Source organism: Heterocephalus glaber, unplaced genomic scaffold (assembly GCF_053883595.1).
Source record: "Heterocephalus glaber isolate CG9 unplaced genomic scaffold, H.glaber_assembly_v1.0 deba00001457, whole genome shotgun sequence".
NCBI lineage: Eukaryota > Metazoa > Chordata > Mammalia > Rodentia > Bathyergidae > Heterocephalus > Heterocephalus glaber.
Genome location: NW_028258305.1, coordinates 35694922 through 35722221, shown reverse-complemented (window position 1 = coordinate 35722221; position 27300 = coordinate 35694922). Strand labels below are relative to the sequence as shown.

General features: G+C 38.3%; 1 protein-coding gene across 5 annotated transcripts in view; it reads left to right on the top strand.

Annotated features, from left to right (window-relative positions):
- Ttc27 (tetratricopeptide repeat domain 27) overlaps positions 1-27300 on the top strand; it is a 254203-nt gene that overhangs the window by 2384 nt on the left and 224519 nt on the right. For all 5 annotated transcript variants that reach the window (XR_015453011.1, XR_015453012.1, XR_015453013.1 and 2 more), the window contains exons 3-5: positions 5495-5624; positions 14101-14241; positions 18956-19058. Coding sequence is in view for 1 of the 5 variants with exons in the window: in XM_021253706.2 (XP_021109365.1) it covers positions 5495-5624; positions 14101-14241; positions 18956-19058 (374 nt within the window). In the remaining 4 variants the exon portion in view is untranslated. The remainder of the gene's footprint in view (positions 1-5494; positions 5625-14100; positions 14242-18955; positions 19059-27300) is intronic.

Here is a 27300-nt window from a genome sequence, read left to right as displayed (position 1 = left end):
TTCCATGTCAAATTTTAATTATCTTGACAATGCAAGCAATTTTATTATATATAGGAAATGGGCATATTTCATCTTTTAGCAAGTAATTCAACTGTGGTGCTAGGTTGAAGATGAATTGAATTGTAAAGATGAATAAGACATAACACACATTCATGAGAGTTTTACCAAAGACTGTTACTATAGACTTTTAATTTTACTTTTCAAATTAATATTATAATTTCATTTGTTTTGTTTCTTTTGTTTCTTGGTGGTTTATATTTCTGCCTTGCCATTCTTGATTTTTATCTATTTTTTTAGTAGTGGAGATTGAACTCAGGGCCTTTGCATGGAGCCATATTCCCAGCGCTATCTTTTTTTTTTTTAATAACTTTATTATCAAACGCACACATACAAAAATTAAAACTATTCAAAGAACAACAATGCAAGGGAAAGAAAACTACAATAATATCCAAATACAGTAGAACTCAACCGAAATAAAACTGAAAACCACTCAAACATTTTTCCATATAACTTAAAAAAGCATCACAAGCACCAGCAAGATACCAGAGGATGTGATTTGTTTCAGAAAGGTCTCCAAAACCAACATTGAACAAATAGTGGTCTGGAAAAAAAACCCAGTTAGCTAGCAGACTCCATATAAGCCCAACTTCTCCCTAATTTAAATTTCGAAACAGTCATATGACATGCGATGGAAACACAATGCGAGAAATATATTATTAGGCCATTTCATCCGTGTGCATCCTTAATTACACTTTCAGTTTCTTACACTAGAGAAACTATTTGGTATTTACACATGTGTGTACTATGTATTTCACTTAAGAGGATGGCCTCAATATACATCCATTTAGTTATAAATGTCTCTAGTTTTTGGTTCTTTATGGCTGAGTAATACTCCATTTTATAAAAAAACCACATCTTTATCCACTCGCCAGTTGATGGGCACTTGGGCTGTTTCCAAGCTTTAGCTATTACAAACTGTGCCACTATGAACATGGGTGCACATATATCACTGTGGTATGATTCTTTTAATTCTTTGGGGAAGATCCCCAGCAGGGGAATAGCTGGGTCAAATGGGACCTCCAGTCCTAGTTCTTTGAGGTATCTCCATACTGATTTCCACGGTGGTTGCACCAGTCTGCACTCCCATCAACAATGTAGAAGGGTTCTTTTCTCCCCACACCCCCACCAGCATTTGTTATTGGTAGATTTCATGATAGCAGCCATTCTTTCTGGGGTGAGGTGGAATCTCAGTGTTGTTTTCATCTGCATCTCTCGAATGACCAGTGATGTTGAACATTTTTTCGTATATTTATTTGCTGCTTTTACCTTTTCGTCTGAGAAATGTCTGTTCATTTCAGACGCCCGTTTTTGAATTTGGTCTTTGAATTTGGGGGACTGATTTTTTTCATTTCTTTATATATTCTAGATAGTAGTCCTTTGGCTAAGGTACAATTGCTGAACATTTTTTCCCATGTAGGTTGTCTCTTAGCTTTGTTGGTGGTTTCTCTTGCAGTGCAGAAGCTTTTTAATACGATGAGATCCCAATTGTTGAGTCTTTGTGCAAGTTCCTGTGCTATTGAGATTTTGTTCATAAAGTCTTTTCCTATACCAATGTCTTCAAGAGTTCTACCTAACTTATCTTCCAGCAAATTGAGTGTTTCTGTCTTGATATTTAAATCTTTAATCCACTTTGATCTTAATTTAGTGCATGGTGGTAGGTATGGGTCTAGTTTTAATCTTTGACAGGTTGAAATCCAGTTTTTCCAACACCATTTATTAAATAGGCTATCTTTCTTCCAATGAGGATGATTGGCTCCTTTGTCAAAGATGAGGTGGGTGAGCATATGTGTAGTTGTTTCTGCATCTTCTAATCTATTCCACTGATCCTCGGGTCTGTTTCTCTGCCAGTATCATGCTGTTTTTATCACAGTAGCTTTGTAGTATAGTTTCAACTTGGGGATTGTAATACGCCTAGGCATATCTCTGCTGCCTAAAATTTCCTTTGCTATTCTAGGTCTCTTCTGGTTTCAAATGAATTTTTGGATTGTTTTCTCTAGTTCAGTGAAATATATTGTTTGAATTTCAATTGGCATTGCATTAAACCTATATAATAGTTTTGGAAGTGTGGCCATTTTCACTATATTGGTTCTTCCTATCCAGGAACAAGGGATGTCTTTCCATTTTCTTATATCCTCAGTCTCCTTTTTCAGAGTGCTATAGATTTGTGTAGAGGTCTTTTGTTTCCTTTGTTAGATTGACTCCTAGATATTTCATGTTTTTGGATGCTACTGTAAAAGGAATTGTTTCCCTAATTTCTCTCTCAGTGAGTCTGTTATTTGTATATAAAAAGGCTATTGTTTTTTGAGTGTTGACCTTATATCCAGCTACTCTACCGAATCTGTCTATTAAGTCTAGAAGTCTTTTGGTGGTGTAATTTGGGTCTTTTATGTAAAGTATCATATCATCAGCAAATAATAACAGTTTAATTTCTTCCTTTCCTATTTTTATTCCTTTTATTTCTTTCTCTTTTCTATTTGCTGTGGCTAATGTTTCGAGACCAATATTAAACAGGAGTGGTGATAGTGGGCATCCTTGTCTTGTTCCTGATTTTAGTGTGAAAGTTTTCAGTATTTGACCATTTAGTATGATGTTGGCTGTTGGTTTTTCATAGGTAGCCTTAATCAAGTTGAGATAAAAGACCTTCTATTCCAATTTTCTGTAGGATTTTTATCATGAATGGGTGTTGGATTTTGTCGAATGCCTTTTCTGCATCTATTGAGATGATCATGTGGTTTTTGTCCTTGGTTCTGTTAATATAGTGTATTATGTTTATTGATTTATGAATGTTGAACCATCCTTGCATCCCTGGGATAAATCCGACTTGGTCAGGGTATATGATCTTCTTGATGACCCTTTGTATTCTGTTTGCCAGTATCTTGTTGAGGATTTTTGCATCAATATTCATTAGGGAGATTGGCCTGTAGTTCTCTTTTTGGGTTGTGTCTTTCCCTGGTTTTGGAATCAAAAGTAATACTTGCTTCCAAGAATGAATTTGGAAGCTCTACTTCCCTTGGAATTTCCTTGATGAGTTTAAAGAGTAATGGTGATAGTTCTTCTTTAAATGTCTTCTAGAATTCAGCAGTGAAGCCATCAGGAACCAGGCTGTTCTTTGTTGGTAAATTTTTTCTTACATTTTCAATTTCACTTATTGTAATTGGGGTGTTTAGAATTTCTATATCTTCTTCATTTAACTTTGGTAATTCATATGTATCTAGGAATCTGTCCATTGCTTCTGTGTTTTCCATTTTATTGGAGTACAGGTTCTCGAAGTAGGTATTGATGATCCTCTGGATTTCTGCTGGATCTGTTGTGACTTCACCTTTTTCATTCTTGATTGCATGAATTTGAGCCTTTTCTTTCCATTTTTTGATAAGGTTGGCTAAGGGTTTATCCCCAGCCCTATCTCATTTTTAAAAATTTTATTTATTTATGTACTTATTAATTATTCAGTGGTACTGGGAATCAAACCCAAGTTTGCTCTACCATGGAGCTACACTCTTAGCAGTTTTTGTTTTTTATTTTTGAAAGAGGGTCACTGCAAGTTGCCTAGGTGGGACTTGAACTTACAACCCGCCTGCCTCAGCCCCTCAAGTGCTGAGATTACAGGCATGTACTGCTGCACCTACCCTTTCTTGATTCTTATTTTGCTCTCTGATATGTATGCACCATAGTAGCAGCTGGCCTTGTGGTAGTCAGTAAGACACACACACAAATGCACATGCATCATTCACTATTAGACTAGAATTCAAGTTTGAAAAGGGACACTTCATTTGACTCATTTTAGGGCAGTTGAAAATTAAGCTTATTCTTAGTATACCTTAAGGATTTTTTTTTTTTAGAAAATTATAGTAAGGCTTTAAGATCTTGCTGCATACCTGCTTTCTGCAAATTTCCTAACATGTAACTACAGGTAGGTTCTTTTGTCACCCATTTTCTCAAGTGCTGCTTACTCTTTGCTCTGCTGTCAGTTGTGCAGCATCCAGAGCCTTATAGTCTGGTTACCATAGGCTTGTGTGTTTGTTTGGTTTCTTCCTTAAAGAATTTACCTTTTCAGGAAGGGCTGAGAGGATCTGGGAAGGGAAAAGTGACTGCTTCTCACTTTCTCTTTGAATGAAATTTCATGATTCCCCAGCTGTTATTTTCAGGAGTTAAATCCTTCATTTATGTCTTCATTTAGAGTTTGACAAATTACAGGTGCTATACCAAGTGGCTAAGAATGGTTTTTACATTTTTAAAACTTTGGGAAAAAAAACCCACATGAAATACAGGGCCTAAAATTTTTTATAGCTGTTCCTTTGTAGAAAAAGTGTGTCTTGGGGCCGGGGATTTAGCTCAGTGGTTCCACCACCTGCCTTGCAAGTGCAAGGTCCTGAGTTCAATCCCCGGTTCCAAAAAAAAAAAGAAAAAGTGTGTCTTCTCATGTCTCAACCTAAAGCAGGTGGAAAAGTCTTGAGTTTTCAGTCAAATGTCTAGGAGGTTTTTTGTTCCAGCACTTAGTGCTGTGTACAGAATCACCAAAATGTTAGAAACAACTTTTTATTGTCAGTTTGTATAAAATTAGTTTTTCTTACACCTTTTGGAAGTGTTAGCTCTGTTAAATAGGATGCAGAAAAAGTTACAGTGCCTGATCTGGGTCTAAATTAGGACTGTGAAGGAGGATTCTCTGTGATGATGGGAATGTTCTGCATCTGCTTTGTTCAGTATTGTAGCCACCCCCACATTTGGCTACAGACTACTTGAAATATGGATGGTGGGACTGAGGTTTGCAGTTTAAATTTTATTTAGCTTAAATTTAAGAGCCACATGTGGTGCATGGTTGTAATATGTTGGACATTGCAGATATAAATTGTTTTTTTCGTAACTGTTTTTGGGTTGTGCTCTAGGATTGTCTCTTTTTTGGGGGGGAGGAGGATAGGGGATCAAACTCAGGATTTCATGCTTGCCAGGTAGGTGGTGTGCCGTTGAGCTGAATCCCTGGCCCTAGGATTGTCTCTATAAATTTTTTTTTTTTTTTTTTTTTTAGAGACAGGGCCTGGCCATGTAGCCCAGGCTGGCTTTGGAAGTTGTTGCAATCCTTTTGCCTTAGTATCCCAAGTGCTACCACCCCTGGCTGATTTTTCTTAACCACTTACCAGTCCAATTATTTAAATACAGGATGACTAAAAATTTCATTATTTGTTAATCTTTATAAAATAATAGGACAGTAAATATAAAAATGATTTTATTCGATAATTTTTCTGTGTATGGTATATCTTAAGACGTTCAACACCTGCCTAAATGACACTCGGGATAGTACGTAAACAAACTCCCTGTCTGAGTGACACTAGGGGTAAACTGCTAAGTAAGTGGGTAATAAAACTGCAGGGAATTAGTTTGTTGAGATAGTGTGGTGACAGTAGTTCATATTTGTTTCTCTTCTCATTCTTACATGCAGACAGCAGCTGATATTCCTGCTTGGTGTGAGCAGTTTGCAGCTTTTTGTTCAGAGTAACTGGACGGGGCCTCTTGTGGACTTGCACCCTCGAGATTTTTTGCCATCTGTTCTGTTCCAGCAATTTAGTAAGGTATGCTTCTTGAAAATGTGCGGTGTAGTGATTATTTATTCTTTTTGTTGTTGTTGTTGTTGTTTTTGGTACCGGGGGATTGAACTCCCGACCTTGAGCTTGCAAGGCAGGCACCGCAACCACTGAGCTAAATCCCTGGCCGTAGTCCCTAGTGATTATTTATTCTTTTTTTTGGTACCAGGGATCGAACTCGGGTCCTTGGCTTGCGAGGCAGGCGGCAGAACCACTGAGCTAAATCCCCGGCCTGTGATTATTTATTCTTTATAAAGAGGTCTTTATAAATTGGAGTTAATAGTAGGTAGGAAAGCAGCATGACTTTGTGGCTAGCACAAAACTAGTAAGAATGCTTATTTGTTGATTGGGTTTTTAATCCATTGTCAGTCTCAAGCTCCTCTTCAGACATTCCCATTTTATGGAGCTCTGTTAGCGGCTCTTTTTATCAAAGCACAGGCAGCAGCTATACCAATCATCTCGTTTCTTTTTCTTTTTTTTTTTTTTTTTGGTACTGGGGATCGAACTCAGGTCCTTGCGATTTGCGCTTGCGAGGCAGGCGCTGGAACCACTGAGCTAAACCCCCAGCCCAAGTCATCTCGTTTCTTACAGCACCACAGTTATGTAAAGCTTTTTGGGAAAAGCAACAAATCTGGAAGTTGCTTTAATTTTGTTGAGATAAGTTTTGTAAGTTTTGCTGCTGTGCTTAAGAATGGTTTCCAGGAGTACTTTCCTTTATATAGTGGACCCTTGACTTACGAACTCTGTTCATTCCGGACGACTGGTTGTAACTCAGGTTGGTTAATTGAAGGCTCAGGCTCCTCTACACAGCCTTCAGAGTCTCTCTCCTGTGTACAGGCAGCTCTCAGTGTCCTTAGAGAGACCTTGGCCCAGGATTTCTCAATTTACCTCACACAGGAAAGGATGTTGTAATGTTCTTTTCAGAAGTCTTTAAGGGTTAAATCTGTCTCTGAGACCATGTGGAAGCACAAGCAGCTGGCATTAGAGTCGTAACTCAAGACTTTGTTCATAAGTTAGAACTAAAATTCTGGGACTGGGTATTTAGCTCAGTGGCACCACACCTGCTTGGCAAGTGCAAGGTCCTGAGTTTGATCCCTGTACAGCAAAAACAAAACACCTAAAATTCTGATCATTACCAAGTTGTTCATATGTCAGGCCAGTCCTCACTCCAGGGTCCACTGTATTACAAATATGTAAAAGCCCTGGCATAGAGGTGCTCTGCAGTGATAACTGTTATTTTCCACATGTGAGGAGAATACTGTCTTACATCAGTTCATTAGTCAAAGTTGCAGTTGGAGTCAGGAATTTTTTGTTTGGTGCCAGGCATTGAACCCAGGGCCTCATACATGCTAGGCAAGCACTCTACCACTGAGCTATGTACCTAGCCTCAGGAATTTTTTGAACACTCGAGCATAGGGCTTGGTGAATATGAGATGACCTATGAACAAAATATAGAAACTTTGATTTATCCAGCCACTTGGTAAGCTTGAACATAGCTATTAATAGCTCAGCCTAGAAACAATGTCCCTTAGTGCTGAGTGTTGTGGCACACATTTATAATCTTAGCCCTCAGGAGGCTGAGGCAGGGGTATTGTGAGTTTGAGGCCAGCCTCGGTTACAGAGCAAGGCTCACCTGGAGTACATACTGAGACTGTATCTCAAAACACACACAAAAAAGCCAGGCATGGTAGTGCACACCTGTAATCCCAGCACTCAGAAGGCAGAGGCAGGAGAATCTCTGTGAGTTTGAGGCCAGCCTAGGTTACATACTCAGTTCAAGGCCAACCCGAACTATAAAACAAGAAATAGTCTCAAAAAACCAAAAAAAATCCACCCCCCCAATAAAAGAACTCCTTTTCCCCCAATATTTAAAGCTGATGCAAAAAGAAGACCTGCTGTTTACTGTTAGGTAGTTTCTCAGAGTTAGAAATGGAAAGTAAATGTGGAATGGAGTTATTAAAATAGGTGCTAAAAATCCGAAGGTAAGCCGCCGATTTAGCTCAGTGGTACTGTCGCCTGCCTCGCAAGCGCAAGGTCCTGAGTTCGATCCCCCGGTACAAAAAAAAAAAAAAAAAAAATCTGAAGGTAGATTGAAAAAGAGAAGTAGAAAAGCAGGCATGATCTGAAAATCCTTGAAGTTAGCTCTGTATACGTCAGCTTAGTGTGTCATTATTTATATTGCAATAGAGTAATTGAAATTTATAATGCTGACCCTATGTCATTGTTGAAAAATTAGTCTTTTGAATCTGTATGTAAGAAGAGAATTTATAATTTCTACTTTTCATTCAAAATGGAAAAAATAGGACTGAGGATGTAGCTCAGTGGAGCCACGCCTACCTGGTAAGCACAAGGTCCTGTGTTTGATCCCTGGTACCAAAACAAAACAAAAAAATGGAAAAAATGGGCTGGGGATTTAGCTCACTGGCATCGTGCCTGCCTTGCAAGTGCAAAGTCCTGAGTTTGCTCTCCAGTACTGCCAAAAAAACTCCTCCAAAATTATGGCACTTAAAGAGAAATTTTCAGTTATCTAGAAATTTATTTATATAGAGCATTTCTCCCCTTCTCTTTCTGTGTATGAAACAGTGTTTGGTTTCTCCTGGGCCTTTGTTGTAGGTTAGAAATTGACCTAGTAGTCATAGTTATAAGTATTTGTGGAGCACTTATGTCATTTTTTGTTTTTTATTTTTGTTTGAGTGATTGTTTTTGGCAGTGCTGGAGATTGAACCCAAGGCCTCACATGTGTTAGGCAAGTGCTCTGCCACTGAAGTACATCCCCAGCCCTGATGTATGGTTCGAATGGTGCTTAATTCACATGTGTCGTATCATTTTGGACCTTACAGATTTGAAATATTCTATTAATGAGAAGACTGCAACCTCAGAGCTGTGAAAGAAACTTGTCAGGGTCTTATGGCTGGGGGATTGGAATCCACATTTTCTGCTGTAGGAGTATAAAAGCACCTGTAAATTCAGGAGACAATTCAGAGCAATGCAGCAATGGGTTACCTGAGAAGTTCCCACCACAAGAGATGTTGGCATTAATGAAGAGATTGGTGGAAACTAGACTTTGTTAAAGAACACCTTTTAGTTGGGAGTGGACCTTGAGCTGGAACCTCAGCAGTGATTAGGTAGGGGAGAGAAAGGGAAGAAATGCTTTCTAGGTATGGTCATATGAGCTGATATTTAGAGGGGGAAAAGGCATGAGGTTGGTGGGAAAAGGAGGCTGTGAGCTTCAGTGAGCGGCAGAAGATGAGACTTGGTGGGGAAAAGCCAGACTGTGGGAAACTTTGGCTAAGAGCTTGATTTTAATTTTTCTTATTGGAACTACCTCAAACATTCTGAAGTGCATGTGATGCATACGCAGTGTGCAGAGTAAGTCTCCTGTGTACTCACCACCGAGCTTGATGTTTGTTTTGTTTGTTTTTGGTACTGAGGATTGAACTTGGGTCCTTGCGTCCACCGAGCCTGAGAGAGAGAAAGAACCTTACCCATGTTGTAGAACATAGCTTTTGAGTGCTCTTCCCCAAATGTTGGTACCATTTCAGTGCCTCTGTGGGACCTGGGCTGGTGAGGGCCTCTGAATTAATTACTCTGTTCTGGCGAAGCCGCCTTACCTATTTCCCTGGTGTGCAGTACAAATCAAACTTTCTTCTTCTTCTGTTTTTTTTTTGGGGGGGGGGGTTGGTACTGGGGATGCACACCAGCTACCCTCCAACCCTTTTAATTTTTTATTTTGAGACAAGGTTTTGCTGAGTTTCTGTGGTGCCCAAGCTGGGCTTCAACATGTAGTCCTCCTGACTCAGCCCCCAGGGTGCTACACTTAAAGGGGTGTGTCACTGTGCCTCTTCTTATTTTTCATTGCTGTGTAGGGGATTACACCCAGGGCCTCAGGCATGCAAGGCTAGTGCTCTACCAGTGAGCTACATTCTATCCTCTACATGTGTTCTGACTTCAAAAAGATCAGGGAATTGCCTTTCAACTCCTTTGTGGGTGCTTCCTGATCACCTCCCTGGTCCCTGCTCTCATGATCCACTCTTAGGAATTTTATGCTAGTCAATTCTATTCCTTATTTTTATAATATCAATAGTGTAAGCATACATCACTAAAAAAATGTATTATTTAGTGTAGACAGTTGTATATATTCTTATTTCCTTCGCTCATGGTATACTTTTGGAATTATACCATTATCCATTTTTTCTGTTGTATACTGTTACAGTTATCACTATACCAAAAAATTCTACTCTTGATTGGCATATATGCTGTTTCAACTTTTTACTCTTACCTGCAGTACTTTTAGGAACACATCTTCTGGAAATCACTTGCAAGTCTTTGAAAGTGTAGCATTCTTTAAAAATGATAGTATTTTTTGTATGTGTGTGCTAAATGGAACAAGCTGTTTTTATTGTTGCCTAGGCTATACTTGGCCACCTTGAAGGCTGAAGGGAGCAGTATTTCAGCAAACTTATAAATCCTTACAGACTGAATTGGCAGTTCTCTCTTAGGCCATTTGGGCTACTCTAACAAAATGCCATAAACTGGGTATCCAATAAACAACAGAAAGGTATTTCTTGTGGTTGTGGAGCTAGAGAGCACAGTCAAGGTGTCAGCAGATGTGGGTTGGGTGAGAGCCCACTTCGTCAGAGACAGCATCCCTGACTGCTCACATGGAGCAAGGGCCTGGCCAGCTCTCTGGGGTTTCTTTTATAAGGACAGTCACAGGCACGAGGGTTCTACCTTCGTGACCTACGCACCTGCCAAAGGCCTTCTTTCCTGAGACCATCACCTTGATGGTGAGGGTTTGTCACATGAGTATTGGGGCACACAGACATTCATGCTGCAGCATCTGCTGTAGTAATATCCATGAGTGAAGTTGCTGTGTTCTAGGGTATTTGCATGGTGAGCTTTTCTTGGTAACGCCCGGTTGTTTGTCAAAAAGGTTTTACAGAGCCGGGGATTTAGCTCAGTGGATCTGCCGCCTGCCTTGCAAGTGCAAGATCCTGAGTTCTATCCCCGGTACCAAAAAAAAAAAAAAAAGTTTTACAATTTATACTCATTTGCTTTTTTGGTACCAGGGATTGAACTCAGGTCCTTGCGCTTGCACAGCAGGTGGCAAAACCACTGAGCTAAATCCCCAGCCCTCCGCTGTCTTCATACAGATAAATAATAAAATCCTCAGGTTATTAATAAAGAGTATAAATTCTGGGCCGCGGATTTATGCACAAGCGCAAGGACCCAAGTTCAATCCCTGGCACCAAAAAAACAAATAAAAAAAAAAGTAAATAAATAAATAAAGAAGACAGAGGAAGTTGAAGTTTTAAAACTGGCAAGTAGCACATCAGTAATTTTTTGTGGTAATTTTCCTTTTCTCATTTGTCCTTCTTAGTTCTTATAATACACAGATATTTGCAAATATATTTTATGGTCATGGAATATAGTCACCAAAGCAAAATTAATTTTTGCTGCCTCTAACTTACGCACTTATGTACATGTACCTTGGCATTTATCGAGGTATTTTCTGACCACTCTTGCAAACCAGCCCCAGAGAAATAACACTGAAGGTCATGACGACTCTGATGGTTGGTCACCTCTCATGACACTCAGGTTTTATATTAAGTTTGTCTCTGGCTCCCAGATGTTGAATTTTTCCCCTATTATGCAGATGAATATGTATATGTCATTTGCTGTCTTGACTGAGGGATTGTTCCTTTTAAAAAATTTTTTTGGTACCAGGGATCGAACTCAGGACCTTGAGCTTGCCAGGCAGGCGCTGTGCCGCTGAGCTAAATCCCTGGCCCTATTCTTAAGAGAGTTAGTAACTTTTGCTTTGTCCATTTTATTGAAAATATAACTAATCCTCTTTAAAATGGATCATTTCCCAGAACCTCTGGAAGCACATTTAGAACTTATTTGGAATGTTGTTATATTGCAATGTCAGAGGTGTACAGACAAGCACTTAACTTTTCTGTGATGGATAGCACTGGGAAGAGAACTTTACTTGGTCATTCATTGTTACTGTATTTATTATTTGGCTTATTTGTTAATACTATTCCTAGAGAGCTTTGAGTTGAACAGTAGGAGTTTTGGTTAACCAGCCCTTGTCTTTGTGTATCAGGGGTAATGTTAGCATGGTCTCTGCCCTTGTATAATTTTTATTTGCTGCCTATTAAATTACTTGCTTTAAAATTTATATTTTAATAAGAAGCTAGTGTTCTGAAATTTGTGCTAAAACAGATAGACGTATTTATCTCAGAGTTGAGTAGAGTAAAGATTCTTCTCCTTTAAGCCATGCTTGTATATCTTCCTATGCATCACTGGTTTGGCTTGGACTTGAGGAAATAAAGATTATGTCCACCTAAATTGCAAGGTGATTTGATGAAGGTCCAGTAGGGCATATTGGACTGATCTTTCTTTTGAGTTCTCAGCATTCGCCTGTGTGTGCAGTTCCTCTGGTTGGAGTTCTTACAGGGTACTTCAGAGTCGTCATATCCATGACTGAACTCATGGTGAAGTTCTTCTGCTATCGGGTCTTCTCATGTGTGCCCCTCAGTTACTCAGACCACTCCAGTGTACTTGTGCCAGTCAGAAGGGCAGAAGTTGTCCTGGCCTGTCCTCAAGGCCTTTGTAATGCTTAGCATAGCCCTGGCTTGTTGTGGATTAGGAAGAGTAGAGAGATATGTGGGGAAGGCAATGTAGGATGATAGGAGAACATTGTTGAAGAATAGATGTCCAAAAACCTGGCCTTGGCTTGATTTCTTTTTTTTTTTTTTAACATAGAGTCTTGCTATGTTATTCCTGCTGGCTTCAAACTGCTGGGTTAAAGAGATCCTCCCAATTCAGCCTCCACAGTAGCACAGACTACAGGCATGTGCTACCACACCCAGTTTAACTTTTATGGGTCTATTTCCTACTAAAATGGGGGGAGTTTTAATAACTTCACAACAGTTCCTTAATTGAAGAGAGAGAGAGAGAGAGTTTGTGTATGTGTTTACTGTCTTCTTTTTTTGCTTTGCTTTGTTTCATTTTCTTTAAGAAAGGGTTTCATTATGTAGTCCAGGCTGGCCTGGAACTCATGGTGATCCTCTTGCCACAGCCTCCCAAGTGCTGGGGTTACTGGCTGTGTGCCACTATGCCTAGCTGTGTTTAATACCTTCTACCCCCAGAGAGAACAGTATGCTTTATTTGCATTTTTGTCTGGTAACTCATGTTAGGTGCTCCTCTACTAACACCTCTCAGTGATAATGAAAATAGCACCAAGGATATAAGCACAGCTATGTCTTTCTTGCCTTTATTGAATTCTTTAAACAATATTTAAGATATTCAGTATTCAGATATTCAGTATTGAAAATATATAATTGAGTTAGGCACTGACATTACTTGGACTATTTAATTTTACCTCACAAGAATGTGACATACAGGTTCAGTTATTTCAGTTTATACAATTGATGAAACAGGGTTTAGCTGAAAAATTGACTTATACTCAAACTAGTAAGGTGCAGAGAAAGAACACTGTTTTGTCTGTGACTTGAGAACTCACATTCCTAATGGGTAAGCATTTCTGCTGATTGTTGTGGGACCTGTTAAAGTTCTGCAGCCCACCTTTTATAAACACTGTTGCTTTAGTCTTTGTGCAAAATCTGTTCATCAGAGGACAGGATTTTCAAAGAATATCATTCATTTATTTTTGCAGTATTGGGGATTGAACCTAGAGACACTGTATCACTGAGCTACATTCTTAGCCCTTTTTATTCTTGCTAAATTGCCCTCAGTTGGCCTCAAATTTGCAATTCTCCTGTCCAGTCTCCTGAGTAGCTGGGATTACAGTTGTGTGTCATGGTGCCTGACCCAAAGACACTCATCCACCTGTTTACTTGGCCTTCTCAGCATTTGATGTATAAGATCTCGTTGGTGGTTTGGCTTGATGAGAATTGCAGTGGAGAAGGCTTTGTAATAATGTTTGCCAGCTAGTGAGGCATAAGCAAAATGTAGGTGTTCCCTTTCACATAGGGGTAGTTTTTATTGAGATGGTATTTATAGGTAAATCTATTAAGTGATGATGCTTCTTGAGTGTAGGATTTTCTTGAGTTCCCTGTTTTCTCTTTTTAATTTAATTAATTTTTTTGAGACAGGGTCTTGCAGTGTTACCCAGTTTGGTCTTGAACTCCCCGGTTCAGGTGATCTTGCCTCAGCCTCCTCAGCAGTTGAGTCTACCCGTGCATACCACTACCCCTGGCTGATTTGAAAGATGTTTTACCTTTTGGTTGTGCTCCCTGTTTCTCTTGAGTTTGAGCACATGGGTGACCATGTGTCAGGGCCGGCCAAACTTGAGGGATTTGCAGTATTGCTGCGTGGTACATTAATGACCTTATCTCATTGCTGAATTAACTGGAAAATCTATGTATTATTGTAAGACATATAAAGATGTTAAACATGTAAGTTATGTCATCTCAGCTTACAAACTTGTTTTCAGGTCAAAGAACTAGACATGGTTGTTCTGAGCCTGCTCACTCTAGACGGTGAATCAGTCTACAGTCTGACTGCAAAACCTATCCTGCTACTGATTGCACGCATTATCCTGGTGAATATAAGACATAAACTGACAGCTATTCAGGTAAGGAACAAAAAGGATCTGTAAGCATCATACCGTCAGTGAAATTCTGTGACTTTTGTGTTTTTAGCATCAGACTGTACATGTGATGCTGACGATATCTAGGTATATTTGGTTTTCTAAGTCTTCTTTAAGGTATATAATTTTAAAATCTGATGAAAGTAAGCAAAAAATTTTCTGCCCTTGTGAGATTCATCTGGTATGAAATGAAATTATATTTAGCCTCTTTAATAATTTTATGTGTGTGTGAATGAGGATGTTCATTTTTAGAATATTAGCTATAGGTTTAAAAGCATCATTGATAGAATTTTGTAAATTCGGTGTAAAAATACTGAGCAATAGCCAGAATGCAGTGGGTCTGAATGACTGCCTCCTGGTGCACAAACTGCCTTGTTTCATTATGTGGGTTGGATTTAGTACAGCATTTGTTATGTTACCTATGTATTAGACGGTTTCTTCACTTATAAACTATTGAGCAGAAAAACTCATACTCACAGGAAACTGATACGTAGCAGGAGTGACCGGATCCACAAAAGAGACACAAACGTGGTCTTTGGAGGGTGGGGAGGTTGTCAGCTGTGCAGCGCACAGGCCCCGGGGAAGAGACCCAGCTCTGCTGCGTGGTGATGTGAAAGCAGCCAGAGACATTATGTAAACAGATGGATGGAACTGTGTTCCAATAAAGCGCTGTTTATGGATACTGAAATTCATATTTCATGTACTTTTCACATGTCATGAAGTATTTTTTTCAATGATTTCAAAATATGAAAACAATTTTTAGCTCTTGGGCTGTGTGAAAGCAAGCGGTGAGCTGGATTTGGCCCACAGGCTATGACTTGCTGACCCCTGCTCCATCTGATTGCTTTAATAGAGACCTGTATTGTGAGAAATGGTGTCTAAATGTTATGTGAAATGCCCCAATTTGTAAGTGTTGGCTGAAAAGTGTTAAGAAATCCAATGTTTTAACTGGTTGTGGTGGCACATACCTACATTTTCAACTACTCAGGAGGGAGGTAACGTGGGCATGGTCTACTCTGTAGGGTTCACTTTCTTAAATCATTTAAGTTTAGACACGGACTTTGTTTTAAAGAAGAAAGGAAGTGATGTCTCTATTGGAAATTTTCTCAAGAGCCAAAGGTTTTGGGCTGGGGATTTAGCTCAGGGGTTCCAGTGCCTGCCTTGCAAGCACAAGGTCCTGAGTTCGATTCCCGGTACCAAAAAAAAAAAAACCAATCCAAAGGTTTTGGAACCATTTGTACAAGAAAGATTTTAATAGATGATTTTAGTATGTTGCAGCAGATATGAGGCTTGTCTTTGGTGTTTTAGTGATAATGGCTTGAATAAGATTTTTCCTGAGTTGATCTGAGTTCAGTGGCTCCATAGCCTTACTTTATCCAAAGAAAGTATCACCAAGGTGTGAGGCTGTCAAATGGGAGTGTTTTCTTTCTATTCTGACTGTTGTCACTAATGAGCGAGATACTTCTAGGTTTTGTTAGTTGCAAACTTTCATCATCGGTATGTTAAGATCATTTGAAAAATAAAACACATAACCACCAACAATTTAGGAGAATTAGTAAATATGTGAACCACTGGAGGTGGGTGCAAAGCTTTGTAGGCTTAGAGAAGCAAGTTACCTTGATTTCTTGGCAGATGCTGAAGAGTGTTTGATTTCTGCTTAAAAATCCTGTTTTCATCACTATGCAAACATCATTCTGGACTGAAATCTTACCTTTCAACTGAAACATTCTTTTTTTTTTTGATACTAGGGATTGAACTTGGGATCTTGCGCTTGCGAGACAGGCAGCAGCACCACTGAGCTAAATCCCCAGCCCTGAAGCATTCTTTCTGTTATGAATTTTTTCTTTTGGGTCTTTACTATATCATTCTTTTAATGATGCTATTTAAAGCAGCTTTAGCTGGGTGTGTTAGTACATGCCTGTAATCCAGCACTCGAGAGGCTGAGGCAGGAGGATTGCCCTGAGTTCGAGGCCAGCCTAGGCTACATAGTGAGTTCAAGGACAGCTTGAACTACATAGTGAGACCCTGTCTTAAAAAAACCCAAAAGAACCAAAAACACACACACACACAAAACGGCTTTTTTGATAAATGAGGACAAAATGATAAAGAGGCATCATATACTTATCCAAGTTATTTTTTATCTTTTAAATAATAATAATAATTATTATTACTGTTTGTAGTGCTCAGGATTGAACCTAGGGCCTGGAACATGCCAGGCAAGCCCTCCACCACTTATGTGTTTATTTTTGAGTGTTCTGAGTCCTATGAACTATATCATGTTGTTTATTACAGTATAATGTTATTTTTCAGGAGTTGTAAAGAAAGTACTTCATTCTTACCCCCTAATCTGTGCACTAAAGTCAATAATATATTCATATTAAATAAAAAGCATCTTGGTTTTGAAAGCAGACCACAGCTCTCTACCAAGCCACTTCATAGCTATGCTATTTTATGCTAGTCAGTTTCTCTCAATTTCAGGTTTTTTGTGTATTACATGGAATGAGTTGGTACACATTTATCTAAGTATACTGTTGTTCCCTGCCATTTAAGAGGTTCTTGAGTGTGCCTTCTCAACCAGACCATTCTGTAATAAGTACTGTAACAGGACATAACAATAATGTCTATAAAGTATGGCTTCAACTTTCCTTTTTTATTAATGCCTCAGTTTTTCTTTTATTCAATTCTTGGCAAATAGGAAAAGACCCTTCTATTTTCTAGTATAACAATATGCTGTGCTTCTTTTTGTTTCATACTCTCCTCCCCTATATAAAGATTTTGGCTTAGGAGTTAAAATATATAGATCTTATTTTTAAGAGTTCAGCAGCCTTTGCAATATGTTTCCTTAAGAGAAATCTTTTTAACTGGATGCATCTAAAGTCCATGTCTAGAAAAGGAAAGAATAAGCTGCCAAACCTGACTCACTTGTTGCTGACAGCAGATAAAGGACAGAAAATTGAAGTGCAGACTGATTTCATAAGCCTTAGTGATAAGGAAAGAAAGAAAATGAGGTAACACCTCAGGGGATTAAATTAAAAATGATTTGAAACTTAAATTCTACCTTTCCTTAAATGGGCTGAAGAAATAGCATTAATAATTAGAAAGGATTTTGTCATAGAGTCACAATTCATTTGTGGTTGCATCGTTGTAGCAACTATGGTGTGTGGCAGTTTAGAGGAGGACCCCTGAATCAAAGGAGAAATTAAGTTAAAGAATGCTTCGATCCCCCCAAAAAATGCTTTTGTTAATTAGGCTTGATGTCCTATTAGTAGGTATTATTGTTAGCTGATTTTTTTTTTTTGTTACGGGATTGAACTCAGGACCTTGAGCCTCCAAGGCAAGCTCCAGAACCACTGAGCTAAATCCCTGGCCCGGTAGGTATTATTGTTGAAAAAGGAAAATTAATTTCTTACACCTTTGTGTAATACAATGCAAGGTAACATAATTATTCTTACTTAAAATAATTCAGTACATGTTCATATTGATATTTTAATGAGCCTATCAAAACTATTATTATTTGCACATGCATATACAGTAGAGATATGTGCACACATAGAGAAAGGTCTAGAAGAATATAAGGTTTTGTCATGAATTTTTCTGGAGGAGGGTTATAGCATAGGGATGGTGGAAGAGAAACGACTCTTCCCTTTATATGATTTTACACTGGCTTCCTATTGTTTCGTGGTCTTTTTTTGTTTTGTATTTTTGAGACACGGTCTCACTGTGTAGCCAGGCTGGCCTTGAGCTCATAGCAAGCCTCTTGCCTCAGCCTTCTGAGTGCTGGGATTACAAGTATGAGCCACCACACCAGGTCTCTCTTTTTTTATTTTTTTTTCTAATAAGGATTTATTTATTAACTAAGAACAAGCATTAGAGAGTTAAAGCAAAAGCTACAATATGCTCTGTGCATCAGTCAAGTCAGTGTATAATGCAGTTTCTATCTTCAAAAATGTATGGTCCAGATAGAGCCAGACAATTGGAAGATCAGTGTTGTCCAGATGGTGGCACCTTGTAGGCAGTGGGCAGAAGTTCAGAGGAGGGAGAGATCAGTGTTATGTCCACTAGTAGGAGAATGTTTCACAGAAGTGTCACAAAGGTGTGCCTGGGATCTTCCTAGTTTGGGAGAATATCTGAATCCAAGATATTTCTTTGCAGTTTGTGTGAAGTTTTTTTGCTTTAAGGAGGGTACCAAGGTGAGTAAGATTTGATTTCTCATCTTATTGAACAGATAGTGAGCAGCAGTGAAGCTGAGGGATGAACTACAGGAATGCACTAGAATGTGCTTAGTGAGCGTCATGTGCTGGAAGTTGTAACTAATGAAACTCACCCCCACTGGGAGATCTTGTGAGAGACTTCCTATTGGAGTTGGTGCTGGGTCTTGGTGGTGATAGAGTGGCAGAGCAGAGCAGATAAGGACAATAAATGTTTTCACGGAGGGGATGGTAAGTCCAAAATGGCATCAGAAAGCCCAAGTGGCCAAACCGGAAAAGAATGCTTTGAGACAATAGAAGTGAGGTGTTACTTCTCACTGAAGACCTTAGGTGGTTTTGGTATTATTGAAAACATAGCAGAGGATGGATGAGCTTATTGAGGCATCAATTTTGTGAATATAAAAACCAAATTCTAAAAATTAGTTTCAGTTCATGCAAAACACTTTTGCCAAAATGTGTTCATTTCGGCTTACCTATTGTTTGTCTTCTAGAGCTTGCCATGGTGGACTTTGAGATGTGTGAATATTCACCAGCAGTTGCTAGAGGAGCGCTCACTTCAGCTTTTTGCTCTTGTTGAGAACTGTATTGATCAAGGTATGCAACAGATTACGTTTGATATGCACATTTAGCTCCCTTCTAGTTTCTTGGCTGAAATATTCCTTTTTAGTGTATTTTTTGACAAGTAATAATGACTTTTCATTTGAAGTTGTTTCTTTGTCTTCTTTTTTTTCCTGGTACCAGGGATCAAACTCAGGACCTTGTGCTTGCAAGGCAGGCACGGTACCACTGAGCTAAATTCCAGGCTTTTTGTCTTTTTATCGTTGTGAAATATCACAGTTATTAGGTACCAGAGTATAGAATTCCTTTTAGTCTTTTGTGTTTTAAAAGAGACAGTCTTTTTTATATTACCTACTTACAAAGGTTATCTGCTCTGTGTAGGTCACTATGATTTTATCACAAACTGCTTAAAAGTATTCTAATATTTTCTAGATTTTTTTAAACTAAGCAACTTCATCAAAAATAAATATAGACTTCCTTTTTAAAAAAAAAAAAAAAAAAGACCTAATTTGAGCTGCAGTAAATTGTGCTAGATTATATACAGAATGGGAAATTATTTATCATTTATCCTATTTATAATAAGAAAGTCTTTGTTTTTAAAATTTGATAGAAAATATATTTAACTGAAGATGACAGTGGGTTGGGAGACAGTTCCACATTTTTTAAGGCAATATATAATGTTAAACTGAAAAGTGCCTAACATGTGAATTGCAGAGTTTACCAAATAATTATAAACTAAACATGCACGTCTGTGCTTCCTGCTTCCTTTGTGCAGGTACCTGTTTCCTAAGGAAGCACTGTGAAAAAGAAGAGAATCCTGAGTACCTTAATACTTGGTTTCCAGTGTCTCTGGACTTTTGGAATCATTTTTCTTGGCCAAACAAAAACAAAAACAAATTCTCTTGTAGTGAAGGAATACTTGAACACAAATCAGCTTGGATTTAGTATTGAGTTTTTGAGTTACAGAGCTGGGATTTGACTTTAGTGGTGTCTGATTCCAAAGCCTATATTCCTTTCACATCCAAGAATATTACTGAATGCATATGAGTGTGCTGCCCGGGTGTTTACAAGGGGTGGAGAGGGATGGTCAGCGTTACTCTGGAAAAGAGTGGTCTCTACTTGGAGGTAGCATGTTCATGAAGGCATAAAAAATGTCTCAATTGTGTGAGTATGTAATTGCAGGAAGCTCCTGCACTTCCTGGGTCCTGTTTCCTTCAAGGGTTTCTCTGCCCCACAAAAGCTAGGCCAGAACACGGGCAAGCACTATGGCTTTTACAGTAACATTGCTAAGTTAACACAATTGGCTGATACTGTTTTCCTGATTTTTATTTTATTCTAGGACAGAAATACATAGACATATACTAATCTTAGATAAGTATCAATACATGATTCAAAAAGAAAGTAAGAAAAGTATTAAACAACCTGTATAATAATTGATTCATTTTGTTGTTTGTGCCAGGTCTTTATATTCTTTAAAGATTTTAGATAATATAAGGCTGTAGAACAAGCAAGGAAATTTTTTGTTGTTGTTTTGGTTTTTTGAGGCAGGGTCTCCTTTGTAGTTCAGGCTGGCCCTGAATTCACTATGTAGCCCCGGCTGGCCTCAAACTCACGGCAATCCTCCTGCCTCAGCCTCCTGAGTGCTGGGATTATAGGCATGCGTACCACACCCAATGAAACAAAGAAATTTTAAACCACCAGAATTTAAACACTGTATATCTTAAAAATTATTCTGCCCTGACTTATAGCAAATTAGTTCCATTAAATCTAAGGCCAAATGTAGTGGCATGTGTCTGTAGTCCTAGCTACTTGGGAGGTTGAGGCAGGTGGCTTACTTGAGCACAACATGGTCCTAGGCTAAAAAAAAAAAAGAAAAAGAAGCACTTATTCTTTTTTTTTGGTTCCGGGGATCAAACTCAGGACCTTGCGCTTGCAAGGCAGGCGGCGGAACCATTGAGCTCTAAATCCCCGGCCCCACTTACTCTTTTTTAAAATATTATTTCTTAACAGACCTACAAACAGTCTGTTTGTTCAATAAAATCTTTGGCTTAGTCCTTTTGGGCTACAGCTTTTGTGAGCAGATGCAGCCACCTGAGCCATATTAGTGCCTCTGATGGCTCCACACTGGCTTGGTAGCTTCTTGGCGATGGAGTTTTAAAAATTGGTTTCCAGTTAGAATAGTGTCTAGAAAAAAGTAAATATTTATTATATATTTGTTAAGTAATAACAGATACATCTGTTGAGCCTTTAGTTTATATAATTTTGGGGGAAAATTTGTAACATTCCATCCAAAAAAGCAATGCTGTTCTCTGGGAACATTTGTCCTATGCCTCAAAAGTAAGTTCTGTCTGAGTTAACTTCTAAACAGGGGTTTTTGAAAAAGTGGAGTTACGGGAAAATAGGTTCTATACAGATCCTACATGGGACTTTGAATCTTCTCTAAATAGTGTTGCTTAGGTGTGGCATTCTTTGCATAATGAAAGATGAAGTAAGTCTTGGAGAAAGTTAAATCCTGGTGCCCCACTTAGCAGACATGCTATTGTCCTCTTTCCATTTGTAGTAAAATGAAAACTGTGCAGACTGTTTTCCCCCATTCATGCTGTTACTTGTTTCTCAAGTGAACTGAGATACACTCTATAAACAAACAGTGCAAGGGGACAAGCTTCTAGTTCATGACATTAGGTTAAGTTTTGAAAGCCAGGGATGAGTTGAAGTAGTAATAGAAACAAAGTTGATTTTTCAGAAAACAAAGAAAGTATTTAGGAGAAGATATCATAAGGATTCAGGCCATTATTTAGTTATATAAAGAAGTAGTTACCTTGCTAAGTGTGGTGGCGCATGCCTATAATTCTAGCACTCTGAGGAGGCAGAGTAAGGAAGACACAAGTTCAAGCCCAGTCTGGACAACTTAGCAACTTAGCGAGACCCTGCCTCAAAATAAAAAATAAAAATAGTCTGGGGATGTAGCTAAGTGCAAAGGCTTTGGGTTCAATGCCCAGTTCCCTCCTCCAAAAGTAGTAGTAGTTACCTTATACTGCATAGGATATTATAAAATTACCTATGATTATTCATTATACTTTCTGTTAAAAAATTGGTTTTTGAACCATATTATATACTATAAATCTGCACTTATGGTCACATCTTTACCATATCTTCTGGCTAATCTTTGTAACAATGACCCTTATATATTAAGAAGAGAAAGGAAAAACATCTTCATGTATTTTTTTAAAAGGCAGGAATCAGATGTTATGTTTTAGGGAAAATTTTATTCTAAGAATCAAAATGCAGTTATAAAATAAAAAAGGTTAACTTAGATGTCTGGAAAATATGATAGTAATTGACTCCTGCCCCAGATGGCCTCAGCTCTTCTCGCAGCATATTTCAACATATTGTTTGCTTTGCCTTGCAACTAAGAATTTTTTATATTGCTGTTCTAGGCTAATCAACATTTTTCATTTTATCTAGTCATAAATTGGTGAGTAGACATAATTAGATATGTTGACCGTGTCTGAATAGGTCTGTAGATAGTATTAAACTGTACTATTTCATAATCAATTATATTTTTTAAATGTTTTGTTCTGGAATTTGACTCAAATGTTGACCAGTCAGTTATAACTGAAATACTGTTCAGTGTCCAGCAAAGGGTATTATATTTGAAATGTTGCCCTTGAAGGATCATCAGAAAGTTGGCAGGATTTTCTTTCAGTCTATAAGTAGAGGATTTTATGAGCAACTATGATCTGTATTTTTGTCCAGGAATGTTAACATCAGTATAATATAGTGAACTGTAGCATATGGGAATGTCAGCATAATTCTGCAGGGTTGATCTCATCTATGAAAAGAGTAAGTTAGAATCTTGAAAAATATGTTCCTCAGCACAATATAATAAGGCATTCTTTTGAATGTCACAGTACATGAAACCACAGTTCTCTGGAGACTACTTAAAGGTGCACAACAATTTATTGTCTGATTTGATACTGAAAATGTGTTCCATATAGTGCCTGAGATGTAATATTGAGAGTTCACCTATTTGGAGATGAACTCATGAAATCATTTTCTTTTTCTACTTTTTTCCCTCCATACTAAGGCCTTTCTTATATCTTGGGCAAGTTTTCCCCCATGGAGCTACATCCCCTACCCGTCATGAAGTCATTTTCTTTTTTTTTTTTTTTTTAAGTACTGGGGATTGAACTCAGGACCCTGCGCTTATGAGGCAGGCGGTGGAACCATTGAGCTAAATCCCCGGCCCATGGAGTCATTTTCTAAGAGAAAACAGGTTAAGATGTTCTATCAGCAAGTTCTTCTATGACATCTGCAGGCGGCTATGTGATTCTGGGGTTAGACTTTTTCCACATTGAAACAGTTGTTCAAGAGATTGATCTCTTGGTGACTGATGAATATATGGATTTTTTCCTATAAATTTGATACTTTAGAATGAACATTTAAAAATATACTAAATATGATTATTTGTAATTATAATTATCCAAAGGGATTTCATTTTAACACAACATTGAAACAATCCTGTGAGAAAACATTTGAGTTTTTGGATACATTTAAAATGTATTGGTTGACATTTTGATCTAGAAGGTCATGAGTATTAATTTCCATGGAGAACCTACAGATTTATTAAATAATATCTATTGGGTCAACATGCTCCTTGTTTTATTTAAATCTTGAGTCATCCAAAGCTTAAAACTTTGCGTTCATAGTTGACTCATTGTTTTCTATCACTCTGCATATCTAGCCAGTTCTTAAATCTTAGTAGTTCTTCCCTAAGGGTTCCATATTTATCCTTTTCCATTCCTACAACTCTTATCCTGGTCTGAAATCCTTGGTTTGGAAAGGCTCTTTAGAGATCGTCTTGTCTAGCTAACTTGTTTAACAGAGTGGAGACTTGGAGGAGTGGCCCAAGAGCCAGAAATACGACCTGAAGCTTTTGACTCCAAGTCCTGCTCACTTTTTCCATTACATTTTCCTATGCTGGTCAGCCTGGCAGAATTCTAGTAGCCAGTAGTGATAATGCAGCTAGAATGTTCATGCTGTGTATACCATATCAAGCACCATTCTGAGTCTTTTAAATATAGCCACTAGTTTGCTCCTCACAACAACACTCTGGGGTAGAACAGAAGAGGAATTGGTGGTGGCAATAGTGTGCTTTTCTTAACTTTTTTGTTTTAGCTCTAATTAGCCTACAGTAAGACTAATATTTAAAGTGTACAATTAGTGACATTTCACACTTGTGAAAACATCACAATCAAAACAATTAAGAGGACATAGCATTTTAAAGTCTGTTTTTTAGTTCTGTCTCCTACTGATTCCCCATGTAACCTTAAGCAGTTTATTTGACTTCTAAACCAAAATTTTCTTCCTTTGAATCCTTTCCAGTTGTAAAATAATGGGATTTTTTTTTCAGTGTAGCTTCTTATCCATCTTAATGCTGGACTTTTGGAAGTTTGTGTCTAAAAAAGTGATATTTTTACTTGGACAGTGTCAGAGATTATTTTGAGTAGGGGTTCATACCATAGTTAGGATTTATAATTACTGCAAAGTGCTTCTTTTTGTTAAGAAAAATGTTTTATTCTCTAACTATTCTTTCTGCTAAATAGAACTGCTTTATCTAGTATAGTAGCTATAAACTATTTAAAGCTATAGCTAATTAAATTTAAATGAAGTAAAAATTCAGTTACCAAGGTGGGCGTGGAGGTACACCCCTGTAATCCCAGCACTGGAGAGGCTGAGGCAGGAGAATTGCTGTGAGTTTGAGGCCATCCTGGAATATGTAGTTCAAGGCCAGCCTGAACTACAGTGAGACTCTGTCTAAAAAAACAAAAACAAACAAAATTCAGTTACTGAATTGAAACATTCAATTTCTCAGTTTCACTAGCCATGTTTCAAGTGCTGAGATGGTGCAGCTATGGAATATTCAGTATCATCCTGAAGAGTTGTGTTGGACAGTACTGCTGTGGATCAGCCAAGAATGGCTATCTTTCCTTCTGTGTGGCTGGCCCTTGGTTACAGTCAACATTACTTCATGCCAGAAAGATTTCAATAGGCTCCTTTTTGGGGTTTGTTCCTTCTCCCCATAAACCTGTATGGATTGGTTTTTCTAAATACCAATCTCATGATTTTTTTTTTTCTAAAAAAACTTTTTTTTTTTTTTTTTGGTGGTACTGGGGATTCAACCCAGGGCCTTTGCACTGAGCTATATTCCCCTTTTTGTTTTTATTTGGAGACAGTGTTTTAAGTCACTATGTTGCTCAGACTGAACTTGAGTTTGAGACCCTCCTGCCTCAGCTTTCCGGAGGCCTGAGATTGCAGGTGTTTGCCAACACACCCAGCTGAAAAAGATACTTTTTGAGTGCTAACTTTGTGCCAGATCCTCTGCTGGGTGCTGTGGCTGTCAGTGCATGCAGTCAGATAAGAGCTAAAATATGGTTAGGAAAAAAGGGGCATAAAGAGTAAGGAATGAGTGGGAGGATATGTTTAGTTTAAACTTGAGAAATCAGAGAATGCTTCACAAAATAGCTTAAGTTTGAACTGAATCTTGAAAAATGAGTAAGAATTTGTTAGTTGGAGAACTTGAAACACCTGTGTGCTTTTGGGAGTTTTTAACACTTGGCAGTGGGTTGGAGCAGACAGTCATGATGAGGAGGAGCAGGTAGTCAGGAGCTATATTTTTAGATTCTAGAGTCAGAACTATGTAACAAGTTCTCTTCAAAGATGTCTCCTTTTTATGTTTCCCTTCTACTCTGTTTTCTATCTTCCCCTTTGTTAGTTACTGGTTTATTAATTTTTGATTTATTCTTCTAGCTTTTTTGCTCTTCAATAGTCCCCTGTTATGGGTTGTATCTAGATGTCCGCCCAAAGCCTCACGTGGCCATAGGTGGGCTTTTTGGGGGTGGCTGGATCTAGGGTGTGTGATATTGGGATTAAGGGTGTGATAAGGGTGTGTGATTATTAAATCAGACCACTGATAAGTTTAGCATAGTTCTGGGTATGCGTAATGGGAAGGCCCACCTTAGGTGTGGGTGACACCACCCAAAAGTCAGGTACCAAAAAAGGGAGAGGTAGGCTGCTGCTGCCTCTGCCACCACCCTTGCTGCTTTCGCTGTTCTTACTGCTTCTACCTGCCACACCATGAACCATTTCTCCTCTGTGATTCCCCTTTGCCGTGCCACTGTGCCTTGGAGCCAGCCAACTATGGACTCAAACTTGTACATACTGAGCTGAAATAAACCTTCCCTCCTTTAACTTTGGATGTTGAGTATTTTGTCTCACCATTGAGAAAAGTAACTAAGACATTTTCTTCTACTCTATTTTCTGTCTTCCCCTTTGTTAGTTACTCATTTATTAATTTTTGGTTCATTCTCCTAGCTTTTTTTGTTTTTTAGTATTCACTCTTCCTTTTTTCATTTTGAAATGTAGTATACTATATACACTGTTTGGCTCTTTGCTTTATTTTCTTTTATTCTTAAGTTTTACTTTTTTGGAACTCTGCAGTATTGCAAGATGGGAATGTTTTATGATTTGTTCGCTGAGTCCCATTGACTGATATGAAACCTTTGGGATGCTTAAAATCTCTGCCATGTTTTAAACCTAGAAAGCAGTCTTTAAATTTGAATGAAAGTATAGGGATCCTGATTCCATTAAATAGTGAGAGTTTCTCTTCTTCATCTAATTTACACCTTTACCTTTTCCTACCCTTTGATATCATCTGGAGGGCTAGTTCTACCAGTTCATTCTTGTCAAACTTTGCTGCCAAATGAGGTCAGATAAATTTTTATTTTCCCCCAAAACAGGTTGCAAAAAAACACTGTAGGATTTTAGAGTTTTGGGGATCTTAGTATTGCAGATAAGGAATTTTGGACCTAAAAAAGTAAAACCAGATAAATGGCATCTTATGTGTGAATATGGAATGGTTTTAATATACAACTGACTTTGCCCCCTTAGATGCCAGAAAGAAATGCTTATGTGAACCTTAAAGGCTCTATGACCTGAGAGAGTGTGTCACTTATCTGAGGGTCTCAAGCAAGGTTACTGTGGCTGGAGCAGAGAGAGAACTGTGTGGGATATGGAGGTCTAGGACTTCTAGGACAGGATAGGGCATGCTTAGTCTTCATCCTAAGAGCATCAAGTGTCTGTGAATGGTTTTAGCGAGGGTGGATTTGATCAGTTTTGTTGATGATTATAACATATATGTCAGTTTGCTTCTGAGTTTTATAGTAGCTCAATAACCATGTATTGATTGATGACATTATATAATTCTGTACTTAAACTT